Below are 25,617 nucleotides of genomic sequence, written 5' to 3' on the forward strand. Positions count from 1 at the left end.
ACCTGACTCTCCTCAGCTCCATCCTACAGTCCTCCCTGATAACTGCATGGCAGATGCAGTATAATGTCCATAAATGTGAGGTTATCCACTTCAGTAGTAAAAGCAGGAAGGCAGATTATTATCTGAATGGTGACAGATTAGGAAAAAGGGGAGGTGCAGCGAGACCTGGGTGTCACGGTACATCAGTCATTGAAAGTTTAGCATGCAGGTACAGCAGGCGGTGAAGAAGGCAAATGGCATGTTGGCCTTCATAGTGAGAGGATTTGAGTATAGGAGCAGGGAGGTCTTACTGCAGTTGTACAGGGCCTTGGTGAGGCCTCACCTGGAATATTGTGTACAGTTTTGGTCTCCTAATCTGAGGAAGGATGTTCTTGCTATAGAGGGAGTGCAGCGAAGGTTCACCAGACTGATTCCCGGGACGGCATATGATAAAAGACTGGATCGACAAGGCTTATATTTAGAAGAATGAGTGGGGATCTCACAGAAACATATAAAATTCTGACGGGACTGGACAGGTTAGATGCAGGAAAAATGTTCTGGATGTTGGGGAAGTCCAGAACCAGGGGTCACAGTCTAAGGATAAGGGGTAATCCATTTAGGACCGAGATGAGGAGAAACTTCTTCACTCAGAGAATTGTGAACCTGTGGAATTCTCTACCACAGAAAGATGTTGAGGCCAGTTCGTTAGATATATTCAAAAGGGAGTTAGATGTGGCCCTTACGGCTAAAGGGATCAAGGGGTATGGAGAGAAAGCAGGAATGGGGTACTGAAGTTGCATGATCAGCCAAGATCATATTGAATGGTGGTGCAGGCTTGAAGGGCCGAATGGCCTACTCCTGCACCTATTTTCTATGTTTCTATGTTTCTATGTTTCTATAAGGATGTTCGGTGGTGCACCCATGGGGAGTGCCATAGCTATCCCTGACAATCCCTGAGTGTGGGAGCTTGGGGAGTTCTGAAGATATGGTGGTGGACCAATCCTGTCTGAACGAAGGGTAGGTATTTGTACTCAGAAATCCCCAAACCAAAAGCTTTCAAACATGCATCCCAGCTACAGAAACCAATGTTTCAACTCTTCCTGCTCGAAGGCCCTGAATTCCACATCGATCAGGTGATCGTGAACCTAAGAACATAAGAAATAGGAGCAGGAGTCGGCCATTCGGCCCCTCGAGCCTGCTCCGCCATTCAATAAGATCATGGCTGATCTGATCTTGGCCTCAACTCCACTTCCCCGCCCGCTCCCCATAACCCTTGTCGATCTCCGCCTTAAATACATTCAGCGGCCCAGCCTCCACAGCTCTCTGGGGCAGAGAATTCCAAAGATACACGACCCTCTGAGAGAAGAAATTCCTCCTCATTTCCTGAAACTATGCCCCCTAGTTCTAAATTCCCCTACGAGGGGAAACATCCTCTCTGCATCTACCTTGTCAATCCCCCTCAGCATCTTACATGTTTCGATATGGTCACCTCACGTTCGACTAAACTCCAATGTAGTTCACCTGATCCTCTTGTATTCCAGTCTAACTTACCCCAGTGCAGCAGCAGTGTAAAGCCAAGAAACGTGGCCACTGGCCCTCACTCTGACAATATGCGCATTCATTTGGCGGATGGATTGCGGGAAGCCTAAAAAAGTGAAAGGGAAATTGGTGGAAGGACTTCCGCCCGAGTGCCACGCGGAAGGAAAATTCACTGCATCGTTTATACAGAGCCGATCCTCCGGGAAACAGACAGGAAATGCACCCCCTCACCCCGCTGATTCTCAGTGTGAGGTGGCACACTGAACTAACGCAGCACAGCTTACGGCATGTTATAACTTTGCACCTCAACAGGTACGCAAGAGCTCCAAAGCTTTATTCTGAACAAAGTTGCCACGTCGCAAATTGCAAAACTTTACAAAACTCTTCAGAACACACATTAAGTTGATTTCCTGTCAACGATACTTGTGAAGTTGTATGTGTGTTTTCCAATCACGCTTAGAATCATAGATTCAGTGAAGGAGGCCATTCGGCCCATCGTGCCCGTGCCGGCTCTTTGAAAGAGCGATTCGATTCGTCCCACTCCCTCCCCTGCCCCCCTCCCCCCCCCCCACCAACCTACTCTTTCCCCATAGCCCTGCACATGTCTCCTTACTGTGTTTTGGTATTGGTCCAATGCAGGTGATAGACTCATAAAATCCCAATGGCGCAGGGACTGAAGTAATGTGGCAGCTTCTGGTCGAATTTCTGCGGGGCGGGGTTGGGGGGGAAGGAGCTGGGTTCTTCTGATTGTCTGCCATGACTTCAGCGGAAAAGCTCAGGTGGATGTAAAAGATCCCACGGCACTATTTCGAAGAAGAGCAGGGGAGTTATCCCCGGTGTTCCAGGGCCAATAGTTATCCCTCAATTTAGCATCACAAAAACAGATTATCTGGGTCGTTATCACATTGCTGTGTGTGGGAGCTTGCTGTGCGCAAATTGGCTGCTGCGTTTCCCACATTACAACCGTGACTACACTCCAAAAGTACTTCGTTGGCTGTAAAGCGCTTTGGGTCATCCTGAGGTGGTGAGAGGCGCTATGTAGATGCAAGTTATTTCTTTGCTGTCAGCTGCGCAGAGAGGTACGAACCACGAGAAGTCCTTCAAGAAGGAAGCTGTAATGTGTGTACCTGTGAGAATGCCGCTGTGGCTCAGTGGGCAGCACTCTCGCCTCTGAGTTGGAAGGTTGTGGATTCAAGTCCCACTCCAGAGACTCGAGCACTCAGTGCCGAGGGACTGCTGCGCTGTTGGAGGTGCCGTCTTTCATATGAGACGTTAAGCTGAGACCCTGCCTGCTCTCACGGGAACGTAAAAGATTCCAGGGTGCTATTTGGAGCACGCGGTACGCTCGCGGCCTTCCGCGAGAGGTGGGCACCGAAGGGACTGGAGTGCATCATCACCCCCGGCAAACCAAATTTTAATTTGATGTAAGTTACTGTGAAAGTTTCATTTGAAATTTGTCATTTCTGGTGTCCTTGACAACAGAGGGCAGTTGATTCACATTCAACTCAAATAGTTGTAGAGCTGTTGCATTGTGAGTGGCTTAGCCCGTCACGTGATGTTCACAAGACTCAATAAAACCCCGGCCAGTTGGGTTCGGGGGATCCACGATGGGGCAGGTGGTTGTGAGCCTGGTGGATGAACCGGTAATGTGCAGTGTGATTGTTAAACCTTTTGCTAATAAACCAACTAGTTCTTAATAGCAAATGTGTTGCTGTGAATTCTTAAGCAAAGAACCCCTGAAGCGATTACATGACAGAAGGGATTAAAGACAATGCAAGATAGTTAGTTGGTGCTTTGATGTTCCAAATGTTGAACAGCCATGAGACGCTGCGACAGACTTGGCAAGATGCTCATTGGTGAGACTCTTTTTCACAGATGAAGTAATCCTTCTTTGAGCAGGGGGCATCATTCCACAAACCATTAGTCCACAGGTGAGCGCAGCCTTCCAGTATGTTGTTGGGCTCCCCGGGCATCCAGAACCTAAGGAACAAAATCCCAGTTATTGCCGCATCCAATCCAGGGCACATCTGTGAAGGTGGCTCGGGTGGCGGGCATCGGCAATGAAAATGTTAGCGCAACTCGAGTAACTGCGAAAGCTACCATGCCTTAACTTACTTTTGGAAATATTGACGATAAATGCTGGGTGCAGAGAGGGGAAACCCCACTTGAGCTCCTCTAATTCTGCCCTCTTGAGCATCCCTGATTATAATCTTTAATACTTTGGCGGGGCCTCTGACTATTCCATTGCAAATAATGACTGATATCCCATAAATTGGCTTCGGTATCCATTGAGAGCGTGTGGTTAAAATTCGGCACTTCGATACCCGTGGGCCATTCCCATAGATTCATGGATACTCTGATTGCTTCCCCGTAGATTTACAGATAACTTCACGCCAGTAAATACAGACTCGTACTCCCAGTGAGGAGCGAATCGTAAGGTCGGGGAAGACCATCTAAAATTCTCCTCCTTGTTTACAAATCCCTCTGTGACCCTCGCCCCTCCCTATCTTTGTAATCTCCTCCAGCCCCACAACCCCCCCCCGAGATGTCTGCGCTCCTCTAATTCTGCCCTCCTGAGCATCCCCGATTCCCATCGCTCCACCATCGGTGGCCGTGCCTTCAGCTGCCTGGGCCTCAAGCTCTGGAACTCCCTCCCTAAACCTCTTCCCCTCTCCTCCTTTAAGGCGCTCCTTAAAACCTGCCTCTTTTACCAAGATTTTGGTCACCTGTCCTTACGATCTGCTTACGTCGCTTGGTGACAAATTTTGTTTGATGACGCTTTTGTGAGGCGCCTTGGGATGTTTTACTATGTTAAAGGCGCTATATAAATTCAAGTTGTTGTAGTTGAAGGTGATGTTTAATAAGACAGTCAGGACACCATTTGAAGAGAGGATTTCCATCAGAACCCCTTTTGTCAAATCGGGAATTACACCATCAGGATCGTATGACAGATGTTGATCAGCCCTATGAAAAGGTTTGTTTCTTTGTAACACAATCGGCTGACATTACATAGAATATACGGCACAGAAACAGGCCATTCGGCCCAACCAGTCCATGCCGGCCTTTATGCTCCAGTCGAGCCTCCTCCTGTCTTTCCTCATCTAAATCTATCAGCATAACCCTCTATTCCCTTCTCCCTCATGTGGTTATCCAGCCTCCCCTTAAATGCAGCGATACTATTCGCCTCAACCACTCCCTATGAACATAAGAAATAGGAGCAGGAGTAGGCCATACGGCCCCTCGAGCCTGCTCCACCATTCAATACGATCATGGCTGATCTGATGATGGACTCAGCTCCACTTCCCTGCCCGCTCCCCATAACCCCTTAATCCTTAGCGAGTTCCACATTCTCACCACTCTCTGGGTAAAGAAGTTTCTCCTGAATTCCCCATTGGATTTCTGGATGACGATCTTATATTGATGGCCTCTAGTTATGCTCTTCCCCACAAGTGGGAACACTCTCTCTGTATCCACTCTGTCAAAACCTTTCATCATTTTAAAGACCTCTATTAGGTCACCCCTCAGTCTTCTTTTTTCAAGAGAAAAGAGACCCAGCCTGTTCATCCTTTCCTGATATGTATACTCTCGCATTTATGATATCATCCTTGTAAATCTTCTCTGCACCCTCTCCAGTGCCTCTATATCCTTTTTATAATATGGCGACCAGAACTGTACGCAGTACTCCAAGTGTGCTCTAACCCAGGTTCGATACAGGTTTAGCATGACTTCCCTACTTTTCAATTCTATCCCTCTCGAAATAAACCCTAGTTCTTGGTTTGCTTTTTTACGGCCTTGCTTACCTGTATTGCAACCTTTGGCGATTTGTGTATTTGTATTTCGAGATCCCTTTGTTCCTCTACCCCACCCAGACTCGCACCCTCCCAGTAATATAGAAACATAGAAACATAGAAAATAGGTGCAGGAGTAGGCCATTCGGCCCTTCGAGCCTGCACCGCCATTCAATGAGTTCATGGCTGAACATGCAACTTCAGTACCCCATTCCTGCTTTTTCGCCATACCTCTTGATCCCGCTAGTAGTAATAAGTGACCTCCCTATTCTTCCTACCAAAGTGGAAACAATTTCTCACAATATCCAGCTGTGGGACTTTGCAGCATTATTGAAAATGACGATATTGGAGCCTGCGTTTTGACATCTATTTTTGATGGAGTCGCGCTGACTGTTCCGTAAGTCGCTCCGATGGCCAGCATTCGGCCCTGGTGTTGTGTAATTTTTAAACAAACTCACGTTGGTGTTGTTTCATAAGCCGTGCCGTCCACCCATTGCCAGTTGTCCTGACTATTGGCATCACTCAGACCAATCCAGAATCTCTTGGATTGAGATTCCAACGTAGCAAAATGCTGCACAAGGATGGAAATGGAATCAGCAATTAGCAAGTGGGGAAATAGTTAACAGTCACGATATGCTCAGAGTGTGCAATGGGGCCTCAGGCAGACTTAACTCTGGTGGTCACCAACCCTCCAGGATTGGTCTGGGGTCTCCAGGAACTGAAGATTAATCTCTGGGGCACTTTTCTTGAGCCTCACCCGGGAAAAAAATCCTCAGGGCAACCAGAGCAAATAAGCCTTTTCCTTCTTTAATCAACGCTCAAATTCCCGACCCTGGTGTCGGGTGAGCCCAGATTCTGAGGCGCTGGTCCCACCTGGCACTGGTTACTAAACATATGGCCCGGTTCGGCTGGGATCAACTCAGAGACCTGGGGAACGGGCAACGCCTAATTTACACTGAGGCGATGATGGGGTGGGGTGGAGGAAAACTGGCCCCATTATCTTGTTATTAGGGTTCTGGATGAATTCCCATCAGCATTACAGGAAGCCTCAGTACTCAAGCCACGGGCCCGTCTTCTGCCCTGTCCCACCCCATCCCTGTCATACACCAATATCCCATCCTGTGGGGAACTTCTTACTCTGTCCCTCACCCTGCCTCACTGGGCCCCTCCTTACACCCCCTCCCCACCTCCCCCCCCCCCCCCCACCACCCCACCGTCCCCCACCCCACACTCCCACCCTATCTCATCTCCTTAGTTGCCACGGTCATAGGCACAGAGGGACAGGAGGAGGGCCGTTCAGCCCCTCGAGCCTGTTCCACCATTCAATCAGATCACGGCTGATCTGTATCTTAACTCCATCTACCCACCTTGGTTCTGTAGCCCTTAATACCTGTAACGCATGCACCTGTGAGTATGGCTCACAGGTTTGTAGAGCTGTAGGGGTGGCCATTAATAGGTCCAGGCAGCGAGCGGTCGAGGGGGTGGTTCAGCCCGACTGCCTGCCTCTCTTCCGTGGCTACGTTCGCGCCAGGGTGTCCCTGGAGATGGAGCACGCGGTGTCCACCGGTACGCTCGTGGCCTTCTGTGAGAGATGGGCACCGGAGGGACTGGAGTGCATCATCACCCCCGGCAACCACATTTTAATTTGATTTTATGTTTTAAAGTTTAATTTGTTTTAATTGCCGGGTTTTAGTGTCCCCCTCCCCTTTTATAGGGGGCACTTGTAAATTATGTTTTTAGAGCCCAAAAAAAACCAAAAGAAATCTACAAAAATATTTTTTAAAAAAAAGGGCCTTGCGAAATGTTTGGAGTGTCCCCCAGATCGGGGGTCACTTGACCTAATGTTTATTTGTCTCCTCTAAAAGAGTTGTAGAGCTGTTGGGGTGGCCATTAACAGGTCCAGGCAGCGAGCGGTTGAGGGGGTCGTTCAGCCCGACTGCCTGCCTCTCTTCTGTGGATACGTTCGCGCCAGGGTGTCCCTGGAGATGGAGCACGCGGTGTCCACCGGTACGCTCGCGGCCTTCTGTGAGAGATGGGCGCCGGAGGGACTGGAGTGCATCATCACCCCCGGCAACCACATTTTAATTTGACCGTTTAAGATTCACAAAGTTTTATTTGTTAATTTGTCGGTTCTAATGCCCCTTTAAGTTCTATCTAACATAGTTGTAGAGCTGTTGAGTTGGGAGTGCATTAGCCAATCACGTGATGTTCACAAGACTCAATAAAACCCCAGCCAGTTGGGTTCGGGGGATCCACGATGGGGCAGGTGGTTGTGAGCCTGGTGGATGGACCGGTAATGGGTCGTGCGACTGTTAAACCGTTTGCTAATAAACCAACTAATTCTTAATAGCAATGTGTTGCTGTGAATTCTTAAGCAAAGAACCCCCTGAAGCGATACTCTCGCCCAACAAAAATCACTCTGGTCTGGATCTGGAAAATATTGTCAACCCCATGTGGAATAGAGAGATGGAGCAGGGCTCGTTGTGTCAGCTTAGCTTTACCTGCTCGTTACGGTCGTTAATGACCACGAGGTGGGACCCACGGAGGGAACAGTACAGGTTGCTCGAGTTCCACGAGATTTGTTTGGTTGAAAAGTAGTAGCAGCTCCCGTTGAAGTGTTGCCAGTAGCGAGGGCATTGAAGGTTTTGGCACGCTGAAAAACAGTCAACATTCAGAGAGGCCACCTCCGCAAAACAGCCGACATTTCAGTAAATCAACACCGCCCAGCAGGCAGGACCAGCCGTCAATCATTGAGCGGGGTTAACAGCGATTTACTTGTACTGCTTGCAATGTAGTATACTGTATTCGCTGCTCACCATGTGGTCTCCTCTACATTGGGGAGACCAAACGCAGATTGGGGTGACCGCTTTGCGGAACACCTCCGTTCAGTCCGTAAGCGTGACCCCGAGCTTCCGGTCGCCTGTCACTTTAATTCCCCGCTCCACTCCCACTCTGACCTCTCCGTCCTTGGGCCTCCGACACTGTTCCAACGAAGCTCGACGCAAGCTCGAGGAACAGCACCTCACCTTTCGTTTAGGCACCTTACAGCCTTCTGGACCCAACATCGAGTTCAACAATTTCAGACCCTAACCTCTGCCCCTCTTTGGCCCCCTTTCCTCCGTTTCTTTTTACAAACCCTTTTAATTAATTTTTCTGTTTCCCACGGCAGCTGATAATTTCCGCCATTCACGCCCTATCTAGACTCATCTTTTGTTTCCTAACTTGTGCCATGACCATCTCACTTTTGCCCAATCAGCCCTTTTGTCTCTCTAATCTCTCCTGCCTTCCACCCTGTCACAGACCTTCCCTTTTCTCTCCGTCCCACCCCCCTCTCACTGCCCCGGCACTGCCTCAAGAATCTGTCACACCCCAAACTTTCCCAATTTTGACGAAGGGTCACAGACCCGAAACATTAACTCTGTTTCTCTCTCTCCACTGATGCTGCCCGACCCGCGGAGATTTCCAGCATTTTCTGTTTTTATTTCAGATTCCAGCATCCGCAGTATTTTGCTTTTGCATTAAGAGATGTACTTGCTCCAAAACCTTCAAAGTAATGATTTCCCTCCAATTCAGGCCTCTTGAGCATCCCTGATCCCCATCGCTCCACCATCGGTGGCCGTGCCTTCAGCTGCCTGGGCCCTAAGTTCTCCCTAAGCCTCTCCGCCTCTCTCTCCTCCATTAACACGCCTCTTAAAGCTGACCTCTTTGACCAAGCTTTTGGTCACCTGTCCTAATATCTCATTGTAATTCCTGCGGGAACGCACCAGAATGATGCTAGTGAGACTGGCAATGCAGGAACTCTATCTTCAGGAGAGGATGCGGGAGAAAAGCTGTTGCAAATAGAACAGCCTGTGCACTGATGGCATGCGTGCGACTGGGCGAGTCATGTATTCAGCCAGCATTGTAACCCATGTATAAACTGACCTAAGTTGTACACTGTGAGAACACTGACCACTAGGTGGGAGACACTCCTAACCTGGGCCTTCAGGTATAAAAGGGGAAGCTCCACCCACTTCCATCACTTGAGTGCTAAGGAATAAAGGACAGGTCACAGACTGACCTTCTCTCAAGCATGGGCCTCGTGTGCATTTATACTGTGTAGTAAGGGTTCCCCCACACCCGCTCAACCATGCTGCTCACCATTCATATATCGACAGGCAGTAACTGTATTTAAAGCGATTATCTTCAGCTAACTCACCAGGTTCCGGCAGCATTTCCAGTTTTGCAGTGAACTGCCTTATTGCGTTAGCAATCTTCTCCGACAACTCCGCCAAAACTAAACAGCAAGAGGGAGTCAAGTGTGGATCAGCATCAGTGGTAAATATACACAGAATCACACTCACTCACTCACACACTCACGCACACACAGTCACACACACTCACACACACTCACTTACATTCACTCACACACACTCACACACACGCTTACTCACACACTTACACACACTCACACACACTCACTCACTCACACACACTCACACATTCACACACTCACTCACACACACATACACACACACACACTCACACATTCACACACTCACACACACTCACTCACTCACACACTCACACACTCTTTCACGGACACACATACATACATACACACACACACGCTCAAACACACTCACACACACACTCACACATGCACACACTCACACACACACGCTCACACACGCACACTCACACCTTTACTCACACGGACTCAATCACATCTGTAATGCCTGCATTTGTTCCCTTCTTTCTCACTCAAAATATCCTTGGAGTACTTGACGCAACAAATGGTTCTTTAATGTGATTAAAGGCAACTGCTCTCCCATGTCGGAAACATCCCACACAGCCAGGGGAGGACTGAGCAGTCAATCTGCTTCTGATGCTGGCTGAGCCAGGAGTGTTGCCTTTCTGTGGAGGGTGTTTCGATGCTTAAAATACAACGGGCGGAGGGTGTGGGGGGGGGGCGGGGGGGGAAGGAGCAGGATTGAAAGCTGCTGCTATCTGCAGCATTTGATTCTCATCCGCACCCAGTGCTCTCCGCTCAACTTGAGCTCAGTGCATTCCGATCGCAAGAGACTGAGGTGTGCGAGTGGAGTGAGGGGGGGTCACGGTTATTAACCCCCCCCACTGCTAGTTAAAAAAAGGTTACATTGGACAGAATTCCTTTCTGACCTCCACGCCTTGGTTCTGTAACCCTTAATGCCTGTAATGTGTGCACGTGTGAGCCTGCTCACAGGTTTGTAGAGCTGTTGAGTGCAGAGGGGAGCGGGCAGGTCGGAAGGGCCTCCTCGTAGGATTGCTCCTGGGCCTGGCCAAGGGGGCCATCAGCCGGTCCAGGCAGCGAGCGGTCGAGGGGGTCGTTCAGCCCGACTGCCTGCCTCTCTTCCGTGGTTACATCCGAGCCAGGGTGTCCCTGGAGATGGAGCACGCGGTGTCCACCAGTACGCTCGCGGCCTTCCGCTAGAGGTGGGCGCCGGAGGGGCTGGAGTGCATCATCACCCCCGGCAACCACATTTTAATTTGATGTTTTTTGTCTAAAGTTTAATTTGTTTATTGTGCTCCCTCCCCCCCCCCTGCTTTTAGCCAGGGGGCACTTGTATAATTTGTGTTTTTAGTGCCCTAAAGAAAAAACAAGAGGGCACTTGTTTGAAAGTGTCTGGAGTGTGCCCCCCCTTAACCAGGGGCTCTTGATTAATGTTGTCTACAAAAATAGTTGGAGAGCTGTTGAGTTGGGAGTGGCTTAGCCAGTCATGTGATGTTCACAAGACTCAATAAAACCCCAGCCAGTTGGGTTCGGGGGATCCACGATGGGGCAGGTGGTTGTGAGCCTGGTGGATAAACTGATAATGTGTAGCGTGATTGTTAAACCTTTTGCTAATAAACCAACTAGTTCTTAATAGCAATGTGCCACATAGAAACATAGAAAATAGGTGCAGGAGTAGGCTATTTGGCCCTTCGAGCCTGCACCACCATTCAATAAGATCATGGCTGATCATTCACCTCAGTACCCCTTTCCTGCTTTCTCTCCATACCCCTTGATCCCTTTAGCCGTAAGGGCCATATCTAACTCCCTCTTGAATATATCCAATGAACTGGCCTCAACAACTCTCTGCGGCAGGGAATTCCACAGGTTAACAACTCTGAGTGAAGAAGTTTCTCCTCATCTCAGTCCTAAATGGCCTAGCCCTTATCCTTAGATTGTGACCCCTGGTTCTTTAGCAAATAACCCATGAAGCCAATGCATTACACACTTACCCATCAAAAATCACTCTGGTCTGGATCTGGAAAATATTGGCAACCCCATCTGGAATAGCGAGATGGAACAGCGCTCTTTGTATTAACTTAGCTTTACCCTCTCATTAAGGTCGTTAATGAATGACGAGATGGGTCCTCCTTCTTTTGAAGGCGCTCACTCCATGGATGTCAGGGGAGCAGGCTTCCCCAGGGGGTCATTCTTACTACGTGAGCCTGAACTGTGAGTGGTAGGAGGTTATCCGGGCATGGGGTGCATCACGGGGGTTGTGGGTGGGGCAAGTGTTGCCCAACGCCTATGCGCTCGCCAGTTGGGGTAACACGGGATGGGAAAAGGGGAACATGGGTCCTCCCACCCAGCTAATTGCGAGTGAGGTTGGTGCCATCTTCTCCCGGGTCCCCAGTGACTGATTCCTGCTCAAATTGTTCCCGGAGCTGCCTCTCGATTGGCCCAACAATTGTCTCACTCACCTCTTGCGCCCAGCTGCGTCACTTCATTCCGAATTCGGAGTTCGAGGTCGTTCAGCTCGGATTTATCTGAGACTAAAATGGGAGAAATCATTTAGACGCCAAGGCGAGAATTTAGAAAATGAACTCACGATGGTTGCAACGTTGGGCTCAACAACTCTCTGCGGCAGGGAATTCCACAGGTTAACAACTCTCTGAGTGAAGAAGTTTCTCCTCATCTCAGTCCTAAATGGCCTAGCCCTTATCCTTAGATTGTGACCCCTGGTTCTTTAGCAAATAACCCATGAAGCCAATGCATTACACCCTTACCCATCAAAAATCACTCTGGTCTGGATCTGGAAAATATTGGCAACCCCATCTGGAATAGCGAGATGGAACAGCGCTCTTTATGTTAACTTAGCTTTACCCTCTCATTAAGGTCGTTAATGAATGACGAGATGGGCCAATCGAGAGGCAGCCCCGGGAACAATTTGAGCAGGAATCAGTCACTGGGGACCCGGGAGAAGATGGCACCAACCTCACTCACAATTAGCTGGGTGGGAGGACCCATGTTCCCCTTTTCCCATCCCGTGTTACCCCAACTGACAATGCGTTGGAAAATGGAGCCCTTCACATCTTTGGAATGTGTCAACCAATTCATAACAGGATACCAACTAATGCCAGAGATTTGGAGGAGAAAAAATTAGGACTCACTGCCGTGTTGACAAACACTCGCAACGCACACATAAAGGGCTCAATTTTCCCCAACGCTTTTTTTTGGTGTACTTGAAGAGTTATGCCCAATTTTCTGGGGCCCCAAGTACACTAAAAAAAAAATATTCTAAGTTTCCCCGTTGGATTTCTTCATTTTGGCGGGCGTAACCCGACCTTTAGTTTTGGGGATGGAGCCTTGATCTGGGCCAAAAAGATCGGGTTGCCATGGTAACCAGGGACACAATGCGACCATGAGGCTGCAAAGTGAAACATACAGCCAGCTCCCAACACATTATAAAAGAATTGAAAAACACATAGCAGCAACCTGCCTCCAACCCCGCTCAAAGGGCTTGCCGGTCTGGTCCCATTCTCAGTCCCCGGACACACACACACACACACACACACACACACACACATTCTCTCTCCCTCTCTCTCTCTCTCCTGGCCAAACTTCCCTAAATGGACAGAATTGGCATAGGTGGCCTGACATCGGTTGTGGGGAAAATGCTGGAATCAATTATTAAAGATGAAATAGCAGCGCATTTGGAAAGCAGTGACAGGATCGGTCCAAGTCAGCATGGATTTATGAAAGGGAAATCATGCTTGACAAATCTTCTAAAAATTTTTGAGGATGTAACCAGTAGAGTGGACAAGGGAGAACCAGTGGATGTGGTGTATCCGGACTTTCAAAAGGCTTTTGACAAGATCCCACACAAGAGATTAGTGTGCAAAATTAAAGCACATGGGATTGGGGGTAATGTATTGACGTGGATAGAGAAATTGTTGGCAGACAAGCAGCAAAGAGTAGGAATAAAACGGTTCTTTTCAGAATGGCAGGCAGTGACTAGTGGGGTACCGCAAGGTTCAGTACTGGGAACCCAGCTATTTACAATATACATTAATGATTTAGTCAAAGAAATTGAATGTAATATTTCCAAGTTTGCAGATGACACTAAGCTGGATGGCAGTGTGAGCTGTGAGGAGGATGCTAAGAGACTGCAGGGTGACTTGGACAGGTTAGGTGAGTGGGCAAATGCATGGCAGGTGCAGTATGATGTAGATAACTGTGAGGTTATCCACTTTGGTGGCAAAAACAGGAAGGCAGAATATTATCTGAATGGTGACAGATTAGTAAAAGGGGAAGTGCAACGAGACCTGGGTGTCATGGTACATCAATCATTGAAAGTTGGCATGCAGGTATAGCAGGCAGTGAAGAAGGCAAATGGTATGTTGGCCTTCATAGCGAGAAGATTTGAGTATTGGAGCAGGGAGATCTTGCTGCAGGTGAGACCACACCTTAAATATTGTGTACAGTTTTGGTCTCCTAACCTGAGGAAGGACATTCTTGCTATTGAGGGAGTGCAGCGAAGGTTCACCAGACTGATTCCCGGGATGACAGGACTGACATATGAAGAAAGACTGGATCGACTCGGTTTATATTCACTGGTGTTTAGAAGAATGAGAGGGGATCTCATCAAAACGTATAAAATTCTGACGGGATTGGACAGGTTAGATGCAGGAAGAATGTTCCCAATGTTGGGGAAGTCCAGAACCAGGGGTCACAGTCTAAGGATAAGGGGTAAGCCATTTAGGATCGAGGTGAGGAATTCCCTGCCGCAGAGAGTTGTTGATGCCAGTTCGTTGGATATATTCAAAAGAGAGTTAGATATGGCCCTTACGGCTAAAGGGATCAAGGGGTATGGAGAGAAAGCAGGAAAGGGGTACTGAGGTGAATGATCAGCCATGATCATATTGAATGGTGGTGCAGGCTCGAAAGGCCGAATGGCCTACTCCTGCACCTATTTTCTATGTTTTCTATGTTTTCCCACTTTGGCTGTAAAAAAAAAACTGACCTAAAAAAACTGTTACTAACTGAGTTACGCTGGTGCAAATTGATTGGGAAAACTGTGGTTTTTTAGCTTAGGCCAAAAAGAGCAGCCTGCTCCAAAAAAATGGCTCAAATCACTGGGGGAAATTGAGGCCATTATGGGAGGAAGGGCGACTGAGGAAGCCAATGATCCCCAGAGTTTTGAGCTGCTGGATGAAATAAGTTAGAGTTCAAGATGATGGGATGAATCCTGATTACAGCACAGGGGAAAGGCAGAGAGTGCAGGACAGGTGTAGAGAACCTAGGGCAACAACAGCAACTTGCATTTATATAGCACCTTTAACATCCCAAAGGTGCTTCACCGAGCCACATAAGGAGATATTAGGACAGAAGACAGAAGGCTTGTTCAAAGAGGTAGGTTTTAAGGGATGCCTTAAAAGAGGTAGAGAGGCGGAGAGGTTTAGGGAGGGAATTCCAGAGCTTGGGGCTCAGGCAGCTGAAGGCACGGCCACCGATGGTGGAGCGATTATAATCAGGGATGCGCCAGAATTGGAGGAGAGCAGAGATCTCAGAGTGTTGTAGGGGTATATACAATCCCGTGGTGTCTAACCCTCCATCTCCAATCCCGTGGTGTCTATCCCTCTATCTCCAGTCCCTTGGTGTCTATCCCTCTATCTCCAGTCCCTTGGTGTCTATCCCTCTATCTCAGTCCTGTGGTGTCTATCCCTCTATCTCCAGTCCTGTGGTGTCTATCCCTCTATCTCCAGTCCTGTGGTGTCTATCCCTCTATCTCCAGTCCCTTGGGATCAAACCCTCCAATCACACACCCTCCATCTTTAACTCTTTATTGTACCTATCCCTCTGGTTCCAGTGTTTAGTTTCCATCTATCTTGTCCAATGAAACAATCTGACATAAAGATGCACAATTATTACTTGAGATAACGATCATAGGACTTGAGAGATCTGTTTTAAAGCCAGATCTACATTTGACTCAGAAGGTGAGACAATGGTCCTTAGCGAGCTGGTGCCAGAAGATATGGCCATGTAATAATCCAATTTGTTCACTGATGCTCTTCAGGAAAGGACACCTAATTGTGACTTCAATCCCATCCCAGGGGGTTAACACCCTCTGAAGTGGCCTAACTCAGTTGTTTGAAAACAAATGAGAAGGCCCACAAACATCTTGGGGTAATGCAATAAACGTGTCCTTAGCAATGGTGCCCAAGAACAGATCAAAAATAGTGTAAGAATTTACGGAATAATTAAGTGCTAACTTGGTTGATGTCCTGGTGATTTAAGTTTGGCTCTGTAGCCCAGGGCATGTACAGGTGTTGCTCCTCCAATGACACCGGTTTCAAACTATTCAATGATCGGGCACTCACCGTTAATCAGAGCCTGAGAGACTTGCATCTGGACTTGCGACTGAAATTCCTCCACCGTCTCGTTCGTCTCTGAAGCTTAAAAGTTGACAAGAATTTAGGTGCTAAGTATGGTAGCATAGTGGTTCTGTTACTGGACTAATAATCTAGAGGTCTGGAGACGTAGTTCAAATCCCACAGTGATGTATTTGCTTCATGGGTTCTTTGCTTAAGAATTCACAGCAACACATTGCTTTTAAGAACTAGTTGGTTTATTAGCAAACGTTTAACAATCACACTACACATTACCGGTTCATCCACCAGGCTCACAACCACCTGCCTCTTCATGGATCCCCCCGAACCCAACTGGCCGGGGATTTATTGAGTCTTGTGAAGATCACGTGACTGGCTAAGCCACTCCCCAACTCAACAGCTCTCCCAACCTGTGAGCATCCTCACAGATGCACACATTACACCCACCATGTCAATTTAAATTCAGTTAATTAAATTAATGAAAATCTTGCATCATGAAACTATCGGATTGTCATAAAAACCCAACTGGTTCACTGATGTCCCTTTAGGGAAGGAAATCTGTCGCCCTTACCCGGTCTGGCCGATATGTGACTCCAGACCCACAGCAATGTGGTTGACTCTTAACTGCCCCCTGAACTTGCCCAGCGAGCCACCTCAGGGCAATTAAGGATGGGCAATAAATGCCAGCCTCGCCAGCGATGCCCACGTCCCAGGAACGAGTGCAAAAAAAAATATTTTAAAGTAACTTCTCAAAAACCCGAATTACCAGCAATAAACCCTTCAAAATGTGCCATTGAATGGACCCCTCCATAAAACTAAGAGTGATCAACAGATTCACTCAGAGAATTGTGAACCTGTGGAATTCTCTACCACAGAGAGTTGTTGAGGCCAGTTTGCTAGATATATTCAAAAGGGAGTTAGATGTGACCCTTACGGCTAAAGGGATCAAGGGGTATGGAGAGAAAGCAGGAAAGGGGTACTGAGGTGAATGATCAGCCATGATCTTATTGAATGGTGGTGCAGGCTCAAAGGGCCGAATGGCCTACTCCTACATCTATTTTCTATGTTTCTATGATCTGTAAACGTTGCACCAGTCTTGTGACAGACAGGGCAGGCTCTTGTTAAAATTGAGCAAGCTGTCGGGAGAGTTTCAAAATTGCGAAGCAGACATTAAATAGGGTGCCACAATGTCTGAAGGACTAGATTGTTTTTAAAATGCAACTCAGTTGATCGCCCATTTCCCTCTATGTCTTATGACCGGGAGCGCTTCCTAAGGTCACCAAAGGTTGCAATGAGTTTCATCCACAGCGAGGCAGATTTCAGAATCGAAGCCATTCCTCCTGCCATACTCCCCTGGTGTTGGTGGCTTCCGTCTTATTGTTAACTCTTCTTCAGCCACCGTGATAAACAGACTCTTCCACCAATGATGTCGCCCTGGCTACCTGCATCATCTAATGGAAGACGTCAGTGAAGAGACACAAGAAGCGGTTTATCGCTATCTATCATCCATAAACCTGAGCTGATAGTATGGTTCAATTATTTTACTCCTCTCCTCTCTCTGCTCTCCTCCCGTCCCTCTATCCACCTTCACCTCAACCTCATTCCTATGAATAGAGACTGAGCAGACTAGGCCTATATTCTCTAGAGTTTAGAAGAATGAGAGGTGATCTCATTGAAATAAGCAAAATTCTTACAGGGCTTGACAGGGTAGATGCAGGGAGGATGTTTCCCCCGGGCTGGGGAGTCTAGAACCAGGGGTCACAGTCTCAGGATAAGGGGTCGGCCATTTCGGACTGAGATGAGGAGAAATTTCTTCACTCAGAGGGTGGTGAATCTTTGGGATTCTCTGCCCCAGAGGGCTCAGTCGTTGAGTATATTCAAGGCTGAGAGCGATAGGTTTTTGGACTCTCGGGGAATCAAGGGATATGGGGATCGGGCGGGAAAGTGGAGTTGAGGTCGAAGATCAGCCGTGATCTTATTGAATGGCGGAGCAGGCACGAGGGGCCGAATGGCCGACTCCTGCTCCTAATTGAGGGGCTGAATGGCCGACTCCTGCTCCTAATTCTTATGTTCAAACAGTTATAAAAGGATCCATTTTCTCCCTTTCCCCATTTCCTGGGTTGGTTCATGCGATGTGCTGCAAGTGGACAGGTGATCAGACCCCAGACCTGTGGCAATGTAGGCCGAGGGCGTTTTTTTTTTAATCCAATACTCGGTTGCTGTGAGAAATTTTCTATAATAGCACAACTGAGATAGGGAACTCAGCCTCCGGGAAATTACAGGGCATGAACCCACATCCTGAGACCCTGTCACATCAGCAGGTCAGGCAGCATTGGTGGAGAGAGGAACAGAGCTAACGTTTCGGGTCTGTTCCTCTCTCCACAGCTGCTAGACCCCGAAATGTTAGCTCTGTCCTTTTAATGTATGCACCTGCGAGTATGCTCACAGGTTTGCAGAACTGTTGAGGGACTTGGCCTGGAGGGTGGTGCATGGAGCAGTCCCATGCAATAAGTTTTTAAGCCGGTTCACGGGCTCCCAGGCCGCTTGCAATTTCTGCGGTCTGGAGGAGTCCGTGTTCCATGTTTTTATTGAATGTGCGAGGTTGCAGCCCCTGTTCCAATATTTGAAGGGGCTGCTCCTCAAATCCTGGTTGCACTTCAGTCCCACACTCCTGATCTTTGGGCACCCGGTGCGGAGGGGAGCGGGCAGGTCGGAAGGCCTCCTCGTCGGACTGCTCCTGGGCCTGGCCAAGGGGGCCATCAGCCGGTCCAGGCAGCAGGCGGTCGAGGGGGTCGTTCAGCCCGACTGCCTGCCTCTCTTCCGCGGTTAAATCCGAGCCAGGGTGTCCCTGGAGATGGAGCACGCGGTGTCCACCGGTACGCTCGCGGCCTTCCGCGAGAGGTGGGCGCCGGAGGGACTGGAGTGCATCATCACCCCCGGCAACCAAATTTTAATTTGATTTTAATGTCTAAAGTTTAATTTGTTTAATTTGCCGGTTTTAGTGCCCCCCCAGCCTTTTAGCCAGGGGCACTTGTATAATTTGTGTTTTTAGTGCCCTTAAAAAAAAAGAAAAAAAGGGGGGGCACTTTAAAAGTTTTTGGAGTGTACCCCACCCCCCCCCCCTTTAATAAGGGGACATTTGATTATTAGTGTCTACAAAAAAAAATAGTTGTAGAGCCAGTGAGTTGAGATTGGCTTAGTCACAAGACTCAATAAAACCCCGGCCAGTTGGGTTCGGGAGATTCACGATGAGACAGGTGGTTGTAAGCCCGGTGGATGAACCGGTAATGTGTCGTGTGATTGTTAAACCTTTGCTAATAAACCAACTGGTTCTTAATAGCAATGTGTTGCTGTGAATTCTTAAGCAAAGAACCCATGAAGCAAAGACATTGCGGTCCTCTCTCAAGCAAAGCTGGTATTGCTCATCCAATACGAGATGTAATGATTCTAGAACATTCTTAAAATAATAACATTCTGGGCATTGCAATTCGAGCAAGGTTTGACATCCTGAATATTTCTACACTTGACCCATGCTGGAGTATTTGCTACCTAAAATGTCCCAGAGGCAGTGACTCTCTGCGCTGGGCAGTGACTTGGCCCGATAAATTCCTCGCCCTTGTTACAATCAGCCACACATCAGCTGACCTTGAGTCAATGCTGTTGCTGGAAGGTGATGTTACTTTACCAAGTCTGAACCCATTGTGGGATCACCTTCACCACACAGACTTTTAAAAGTTAATTCTCAGGATGTGGGTGTCGCTGGCAAGGCCGGCATTTATTGCCCATCCCTAATCGCCCCTTGAGAAGGTGGTGGTGAGCCGCCTTCTTGAACCGCTGCAGTCCGTGTGGTGAAGGTGCTCCCACACAGTGCTGTTAGGGAGGGAGTTCCAGGATTGTGACCCAGCAACGATGGAAGGAACGGCCGATATATTTCCAAGCCAGGATGGTGTGTGTGACTGGGAGGGGAATACCAGTTGGGCTGAATGGCCTGTTTGGGTACTGTATATTCTATGTAAGTATGTGGGGTATGGGCCGTCCCAGCATGGGTTGGGTCCAGAGTGAAGCTCTCTGTGCCACTTCCCCCGATACGTGTAAGCATCAGGCTATCTGCTTAACGCTGCAATGGGCTACTTGTCCAGGGCCTTCTGTCTGCTAGCTGTCGGTCTGTCCCACAGTTACACGTTGCCCAAGAGGCGAGAGGCTGTGGCGGTTCAGGAAGAGGGCGGCTCACCACCATCTTCTCAAGGGGCAATAAATGCCCGGCCTTGCCAGCGACGCCCACACCCGAGAATGTATTATAAAAAAACAACATGGACATGAAGTGTGAAGTTACTCACATTTGATGACTCCAGCGATCAGAAGAATGAGGAAGACACCCAGAAGAATGAATATTAGGAGCATCAGAAGTGACTTGAATCGGCTAGCTGGGATATTTCAAACATGACACCAGTTAGGATATCGTATTATATAGCGTTAAAATCTTCAAAATAATGGACAAATGTAATCGTCGCCAAATGAGCTCACTTTTATCATTTATTCTTGAAAGCCATACGCCTTCAAAAAGCCAATGCCAAACACCATGAACACATTGTGATGCAAGTAAAGGAAACATTGCATTGTTATAGCGTCTTTCCCAACCTCAGGGTGTCCCAAAACGCTTGTGGCCAATGCAGCTCTGTCCCTCCCTAAACCTCTCCACATCGCTACCTCTCTTCTCTTAAGACGCTCCTTAAAACCGACTTCTTTGGCCAAGCTTTTGGTCACCCGTCCCTGATATCTCCTTATGTGGCTCCGTGTCAGATTTTATTTGATGACGCCCCTGTGAAGCGTCTTGGGACGTTTAACTGCACTGAAGTGCTCTGTCCATCGCTGCCTCTGTGGAGCCTCTGTGCGCCAGGAAAAGGGGCCTCTCCTCGCGGAACAGAGAGAAGCAGGAGGAGTGTGCACGTGGCGTTGCCAGGATACTGGGCTTCCCCGGGGTGCAGGGCGCCATCGACTGCACACACAGGTGGCTTTGCGGGCGCCGCACATCAACCTTGAGATGTGCCGCCACCACAAAGGCAACCACTTACTCAATGTGCAGTTGGTGTGTGACCGTGCCCAGCACATCATGATGTTGGATGCCTGCTATCCTGACAGTGGTCATGATGCCTCCATCCTGCACCAGTCCCGGGGTGCACCAGCAATCTTCCAGCCACCCCGCCAAACCCGAGGGTGGCTGCTTGGAGACCAGCTCTAGTATTAGACGATCCCTCCTATCGAGGAAAAGGGATGAGTTCCCAGGTGTTTCAATGAAGGACCAAATATTCCGGATCCCGAACTACATCCTGAAGGGTGGAAGATGCCTGTGCGTGGATTTTTTTAACGTGGGGTGACCGTTGCACACCAGCCACCACACGGGCTTGACAGAGCTGGGTCTTGGTCCAGTAGCAAGGGTTAACCAGGACGACTGGAGACCAGCTCTGCTGCACGGACCTAGTGCGCTCACATATCGCACAGTGTGGGCTGGGCCCCATGCTGACCCTGGGCCCCTCGGGGCTTCTGGGCCCCGAACTCTCGCCTCTCCTCCGCCCCGATCAAAAATGGAGCAGTCAGTAAGATCTGACCTACTGAGACACCAGCGAGTTGACACTGGGGAAGGACCATTCACCTGCTCAGTGTGTGGGAAGGGAGTCACTCAGTCACCCAACCCGCTGAGACACCAGCGAGTTCACAAGTGACTGCAGGAGTTGGTCACATCCCGACTGAACCGAGTTCACTTTGTGAGTTGGCGTTTGTTTCTGTTGATAATAATAACCCTTCAACTAGGCTGGAGTTTAATATGTTGACATTTCAAATAACAGTGTGTGGAGGTTTGATGTCTTCAAGATAAGAGGAAACTAATTGATGTCCCCGTTGCCCGCTCTACACCTGGGTGATGACTCCCCTCCGCGATCCCACCACTCGTGGCCAGCAGTCACGTAATGTCAACCTCGCTGCCACAAGGAAGCTCATCGAACAGACCATCAGGGTGCTCGAACAATGGATCCGTTGCCTTGACAGCTTGGGAGGGGCCCTCTAGTACACACTGGGGCGGGTGTCCCATTTCGTGGGGGTCCGCTGCTTCTTCTGCAACTTGTCCATCATGAGGGTTCAGCCTTTGACACCACGGTTTCCCCGACCACCTCAGGAGGAGGAGGCAATCCCCGTTCCGGATGGGCTGTCGGATTTACCAGGATGTTGCCTGGACTGGAGAATTTTAGCTATGAGGAAAGATTGGATAGGCTGGGGTTGGTTTTGTAGTGTTCTTAGATGCTCTAACAATGATTCTACGAGGCAGTGTGTTGTAATTGAACTGTAGTGACCCGAATCCTTTATTAGTTAACTCCAGAGTGAGGACCACACCTGGTGGCCTGCCTTTTATACGAGGCCAGGCACACCTGTACAGGTAACCTACGAGCCCCCCCACTGCAGTGCCCTCTGGTGGCACACCTTGTGATAGTATCAACAGTAGCCGTGTAGGATACGTGACAATTTTCTTTGTTACAGAGGAGGCTGAGGAGAGACCTTATTAAGGTGTATAATATTATGAGGGGCCTGGATAGAGTGGATAGGAAGGACTTATTTCCCTTACCAGAGGGGTCAACAACCAGGGGACACAGATTTAAAGTAATTGGGGGGAGGTTTAGAGGGGATCTGAGGGGAAATGTCTTCACCCAGAGGGTGGTGGGGGTCTGGGGTGGAACTCACTGCCTGAAAGGGGTGGTAGAGGCAGAAACCCTCACCACATTTAAAAAATACTTTGATGTGCACTTGAAGTGCCGTAACCTACAGGGCTACGGACCGAGAGCTGGAAAGTGGGATTAGGCTGGGTAGCTCTCTGTCGGCCAGCACGGACACGATGGGCCGAATGGCCTCATTCCGTGTAAATTTCCATGATTGTCTGATTCTATAATCTCCCAGCCTTTTCTCAGTCCTGTTGAGCAAAGGCTGCATGCAGAGTGAGAACGAGGTGCTTCTGCAACAAAGCACCCGGCCCTTTAAGATGTACAGGGATCTGAGGCACCATTTTATTGGCCAGCAGTCTGCGCCCGATATTGCTACCCCACCAGCTGTGCGCTTAGCCCTGGGCTCAGTGCTCCAATCAGGTCAATGAGCAGGCTGCACGAATTTGGCATGCTGGCTGCACCAGTTTGAACGGGCATCCGCTCTCAGGCCTAATCGAATTTCAACCCCTCAGCAGTTCCTGCAAGGTACCTGTAATGTGCGCACCTATGCGCATGCTCACAGGTTTGTAGAGCCGTTGAATTGGGGAGTGGCTCAGCCAGTCACGTGATGTTCACAAGACTCAATAAAACCCCGGCCAGTTGGGTTCGGGGGATCCACGATGGGGCAGGTGGTTGTGAGCCTGGTGGATGACCTGGTAATGTGTCGTGTGATTGTTAAACCTTTTGCTAATAAACCAACTCGTTCTTAATAGCAATGTGTTGCTGTGAATTCTTAAGCAAAGAGCCCATGAAGCAAATACATTACAGTACCTTAAACAAAAACTGCAAATGGCTTAAGTTACAAGGTCCTAACTGAAAGGAACAGGTGCCCCCTGAGCAGTGTCGGTTTTATTTGGACCACAGGAAAACATAATTGAAGAAGATCCTGACTAGTAAAATATAGTCCTGACCAACATATTCTCCCACTCCCCCAGTCAAAACCAGCATCAGATCAGTAGCTCTCATGACAATTTATAGAAAGAAAGACTTGCATTTATATAGCACCTTTCATGATCCCACCGGATGTCCCAAAGTGCTTTTCAGCCAATGAAGTACTTTTGGAGTGTAGGCACTGTTGTAATGTGGGAAACGCGGCAGCCAATTTGCGCACAGCAAGCTCCCACACACAGCAATGTGATAATGACCAGATAATCTGTTTTAGTGATGTTGATTGAGGGATAAATATTGGCCCCAGGACACCGGGGATAACTCCCCTGCTCTTCTTCAAAATAGTGCCACGGGATCCTTTGCATCCACTTGAGAGAGAGCCTTGTTTTAAAGTCTGATGCGAAAGACGGCACCTCTGATGGTGCAGCGCTCCCTCAGTACTGCCACTCCGACAGTGCGGCGCTCCCTCAGTACTGCCCCTCCGACAGTGCGGCGCTCCCTCAGTACTGCCCTTCCGACAGTGCGGCGCTCCCTCAGTACCGCCCCTCCGACAGTGCGGCGCTCCCTCAGCACAGCCCCTCCGACAGTGCCGCGCTCCCTCAGTACTGCCCCTCCGACAGTGCGGCGCTCCCTCAGCACTGCCCCTCCGACAGTGCGGCGCTCCCTCAGCACTGCCCCTCCGACAGTGCAGCACTCCCTCAGTACTGCCCCTCCGACAGTGCGGCGCTCCCTCAGCACAGCAGTGCGGTGTCAGCCTAGATTTATGTGCTCAAGTCCCTGGAGTGGGGCTTCAACCCACAACCTTCTGGCTCAGAGGAGAATGCTGCCCACTGAGCCACAAATGACACGAGCTGACAATAATGCGTCAAAATGCTGTGGGGACCACTGGCCCGCTCACTCCCATCCTCACTTCACTTTAATGTACCTGGAATCCACTTTGAACGATGCTCATTCTGCTGACTGTCCACAGCAAACCTCTCAAAGCCTTCTTCTCCAGCCATCCTGTACGACGATGCAGGAACCAGCGCTGAGCTTCACAATGAACTACTGAAGGAATGGGCAACGTTATATCGCCAAGCCCGCGAGTACTTCCTAAAACCCAAGGGCAGATTCCAGTGTGATCCCTCCCGCCTCCTGCCAACATCCGGTGCACCCATTTTGCAGAATTGAAACCACTTCGAGTAAAGCTGACACAGGTGTTTATGAATTTTATAAATATTACGGAAGGAGGCAAACGATCCAAACTGCAACCCTCAGCATTATTAAGGCACCCAGTTCAGAAAGAGAACTGAGTGTTCTCGTGTATTTTCAACTTATGGAGGTCAGAATCCCATCCAGGGTTTCGAAAGATGGCGTGCGGAATGGTGATAAAGGATATTTAAAAAAATTTGTTCCAGGTATGTGGGCGTTGCTGGCAAGGCCGGTGTTTATTGCCCATCCCTAATTGCCCCGTGAGAAGGTGGTGGTGAGCCGCCTTCTTGAACCGCTGCAGTCCGTGTGGTGAAGGTGCTCCCACAGTGCTGTTAGGGAGGGAGTTCCAGGATTGTGACCCAGCGACGATGGAGGAACGGCCGATATATTTCCCAGTCAGGATGGTGTGTGACTGGGAGGGGAACGTGGAGGTGGTGGTGTTCCCATGTGCCTGCTGCCCTTGTCCTTCTAGGGGGTAGAGGTCGTGGGTTTGGGAGGTGCTGCCGAAGAAGCCTTGGTGAGTTGCTGCAGTGCGTCTTGTAGATGGTGCACACTGCAGCCAGGGGGCGCCGGTGGTGGAGGGAGTGAATGTTGAAGGTGGTGGGTAGCGTGCCAATCAAGCGGGCTGCTTTGTCCTGGATGGTGTCGGGCTTCTTGAGTGTTGTTGGAGCTGCACTCATCCAGGCAAGTGGAGAGTGTTCCATCACACTCCTGACTTGTGACTTGTAGATGGTGGAGAGGCTTTGGGGAGTCAGGAGGTGAGACACTCGCCCCAGAATACCCAGCCTCTGACCCGCTCTTGTTGCCACAGTATTTATGTGGCTGGTCCGGTTAAGTTTCTGGTCAATGATGATCCCCAGGATGTT

At 49.2% G+C, this 25,617-nt stretch overlaps 1 protein-coding gene across 1 annotated transcript; it reads right to left on the reverse strand.

The window, feature by feature from the left end:
* Positions 1–3,110: 3,110 nt before the first annotated feature.
* LOC139237794 (asialoglycoprotein receptor 1-like) lies at positions 3,111–24,694 on the reverse strand. The gene is made up of 8 exons (XM_070867003.1): positions 24,486–24,694; positions 20,264–20,350; positions 15,918–15,992; positions 12,018–12,089; positions 9,505–9,582; positions 7,808–7,959; positions 5,765–5,877; positions 3,111–3,498 (listed from the first exon to the last, which is right to left on the reverse strand). The coding sequence occupies exons 1-8, from the start codon at positions 24,559–24,561 to the stop codon at positions 3,369–3,371; spliced, it is 783 nt and encodes a 260-aa protein (XP_070723104.1). The 5' UTR covers positions 24,562–24,694; the 3' UTR covers positions 3,111–3,368.
* Positions 24,695–25,617: the final 923 nt, after the last annotated feature.

This window comes from Pristiophorus japonicus, chromosome 24 (assembly GCF_044704955.1).
Source record: "Pristiophorus japonicus isolate sPriJap1 chromosome 24, sPriJap1.hap1, whole genome shotgun sequence".
NCBI lineage: Eukaryota > Metazoa > Chordata > Chondrichthyes > Pristiophoridae > Pristiophorus > Pristiophorus japonicus.

Bases quoted from the DNA above. Each gene is read 5' to 3' on its own strand.
- LOC139237794 (XM_070867003.1), bottom strand. From the start codon at position 24,561: ATGGCTGGAGAAGAAGGCTTTGAGAGGTTTGCTGTGGACAGTCAGCAG. The intron at 7,960-9,504 runs GTGAGTTAGCTG...ACTGTTTTTCAG, and splicing joins GGAAATGCTGCCGGAACCTG to CGTGCCAAAACCTTCAATGC. The intron at 5,878-7,807 runs GTAAAGCTAAGC...ATCCTTGTGCAG, and splicing joins TTAACGACCGTAACGAGCAG to CATTTTGCTACGTTGGAATC.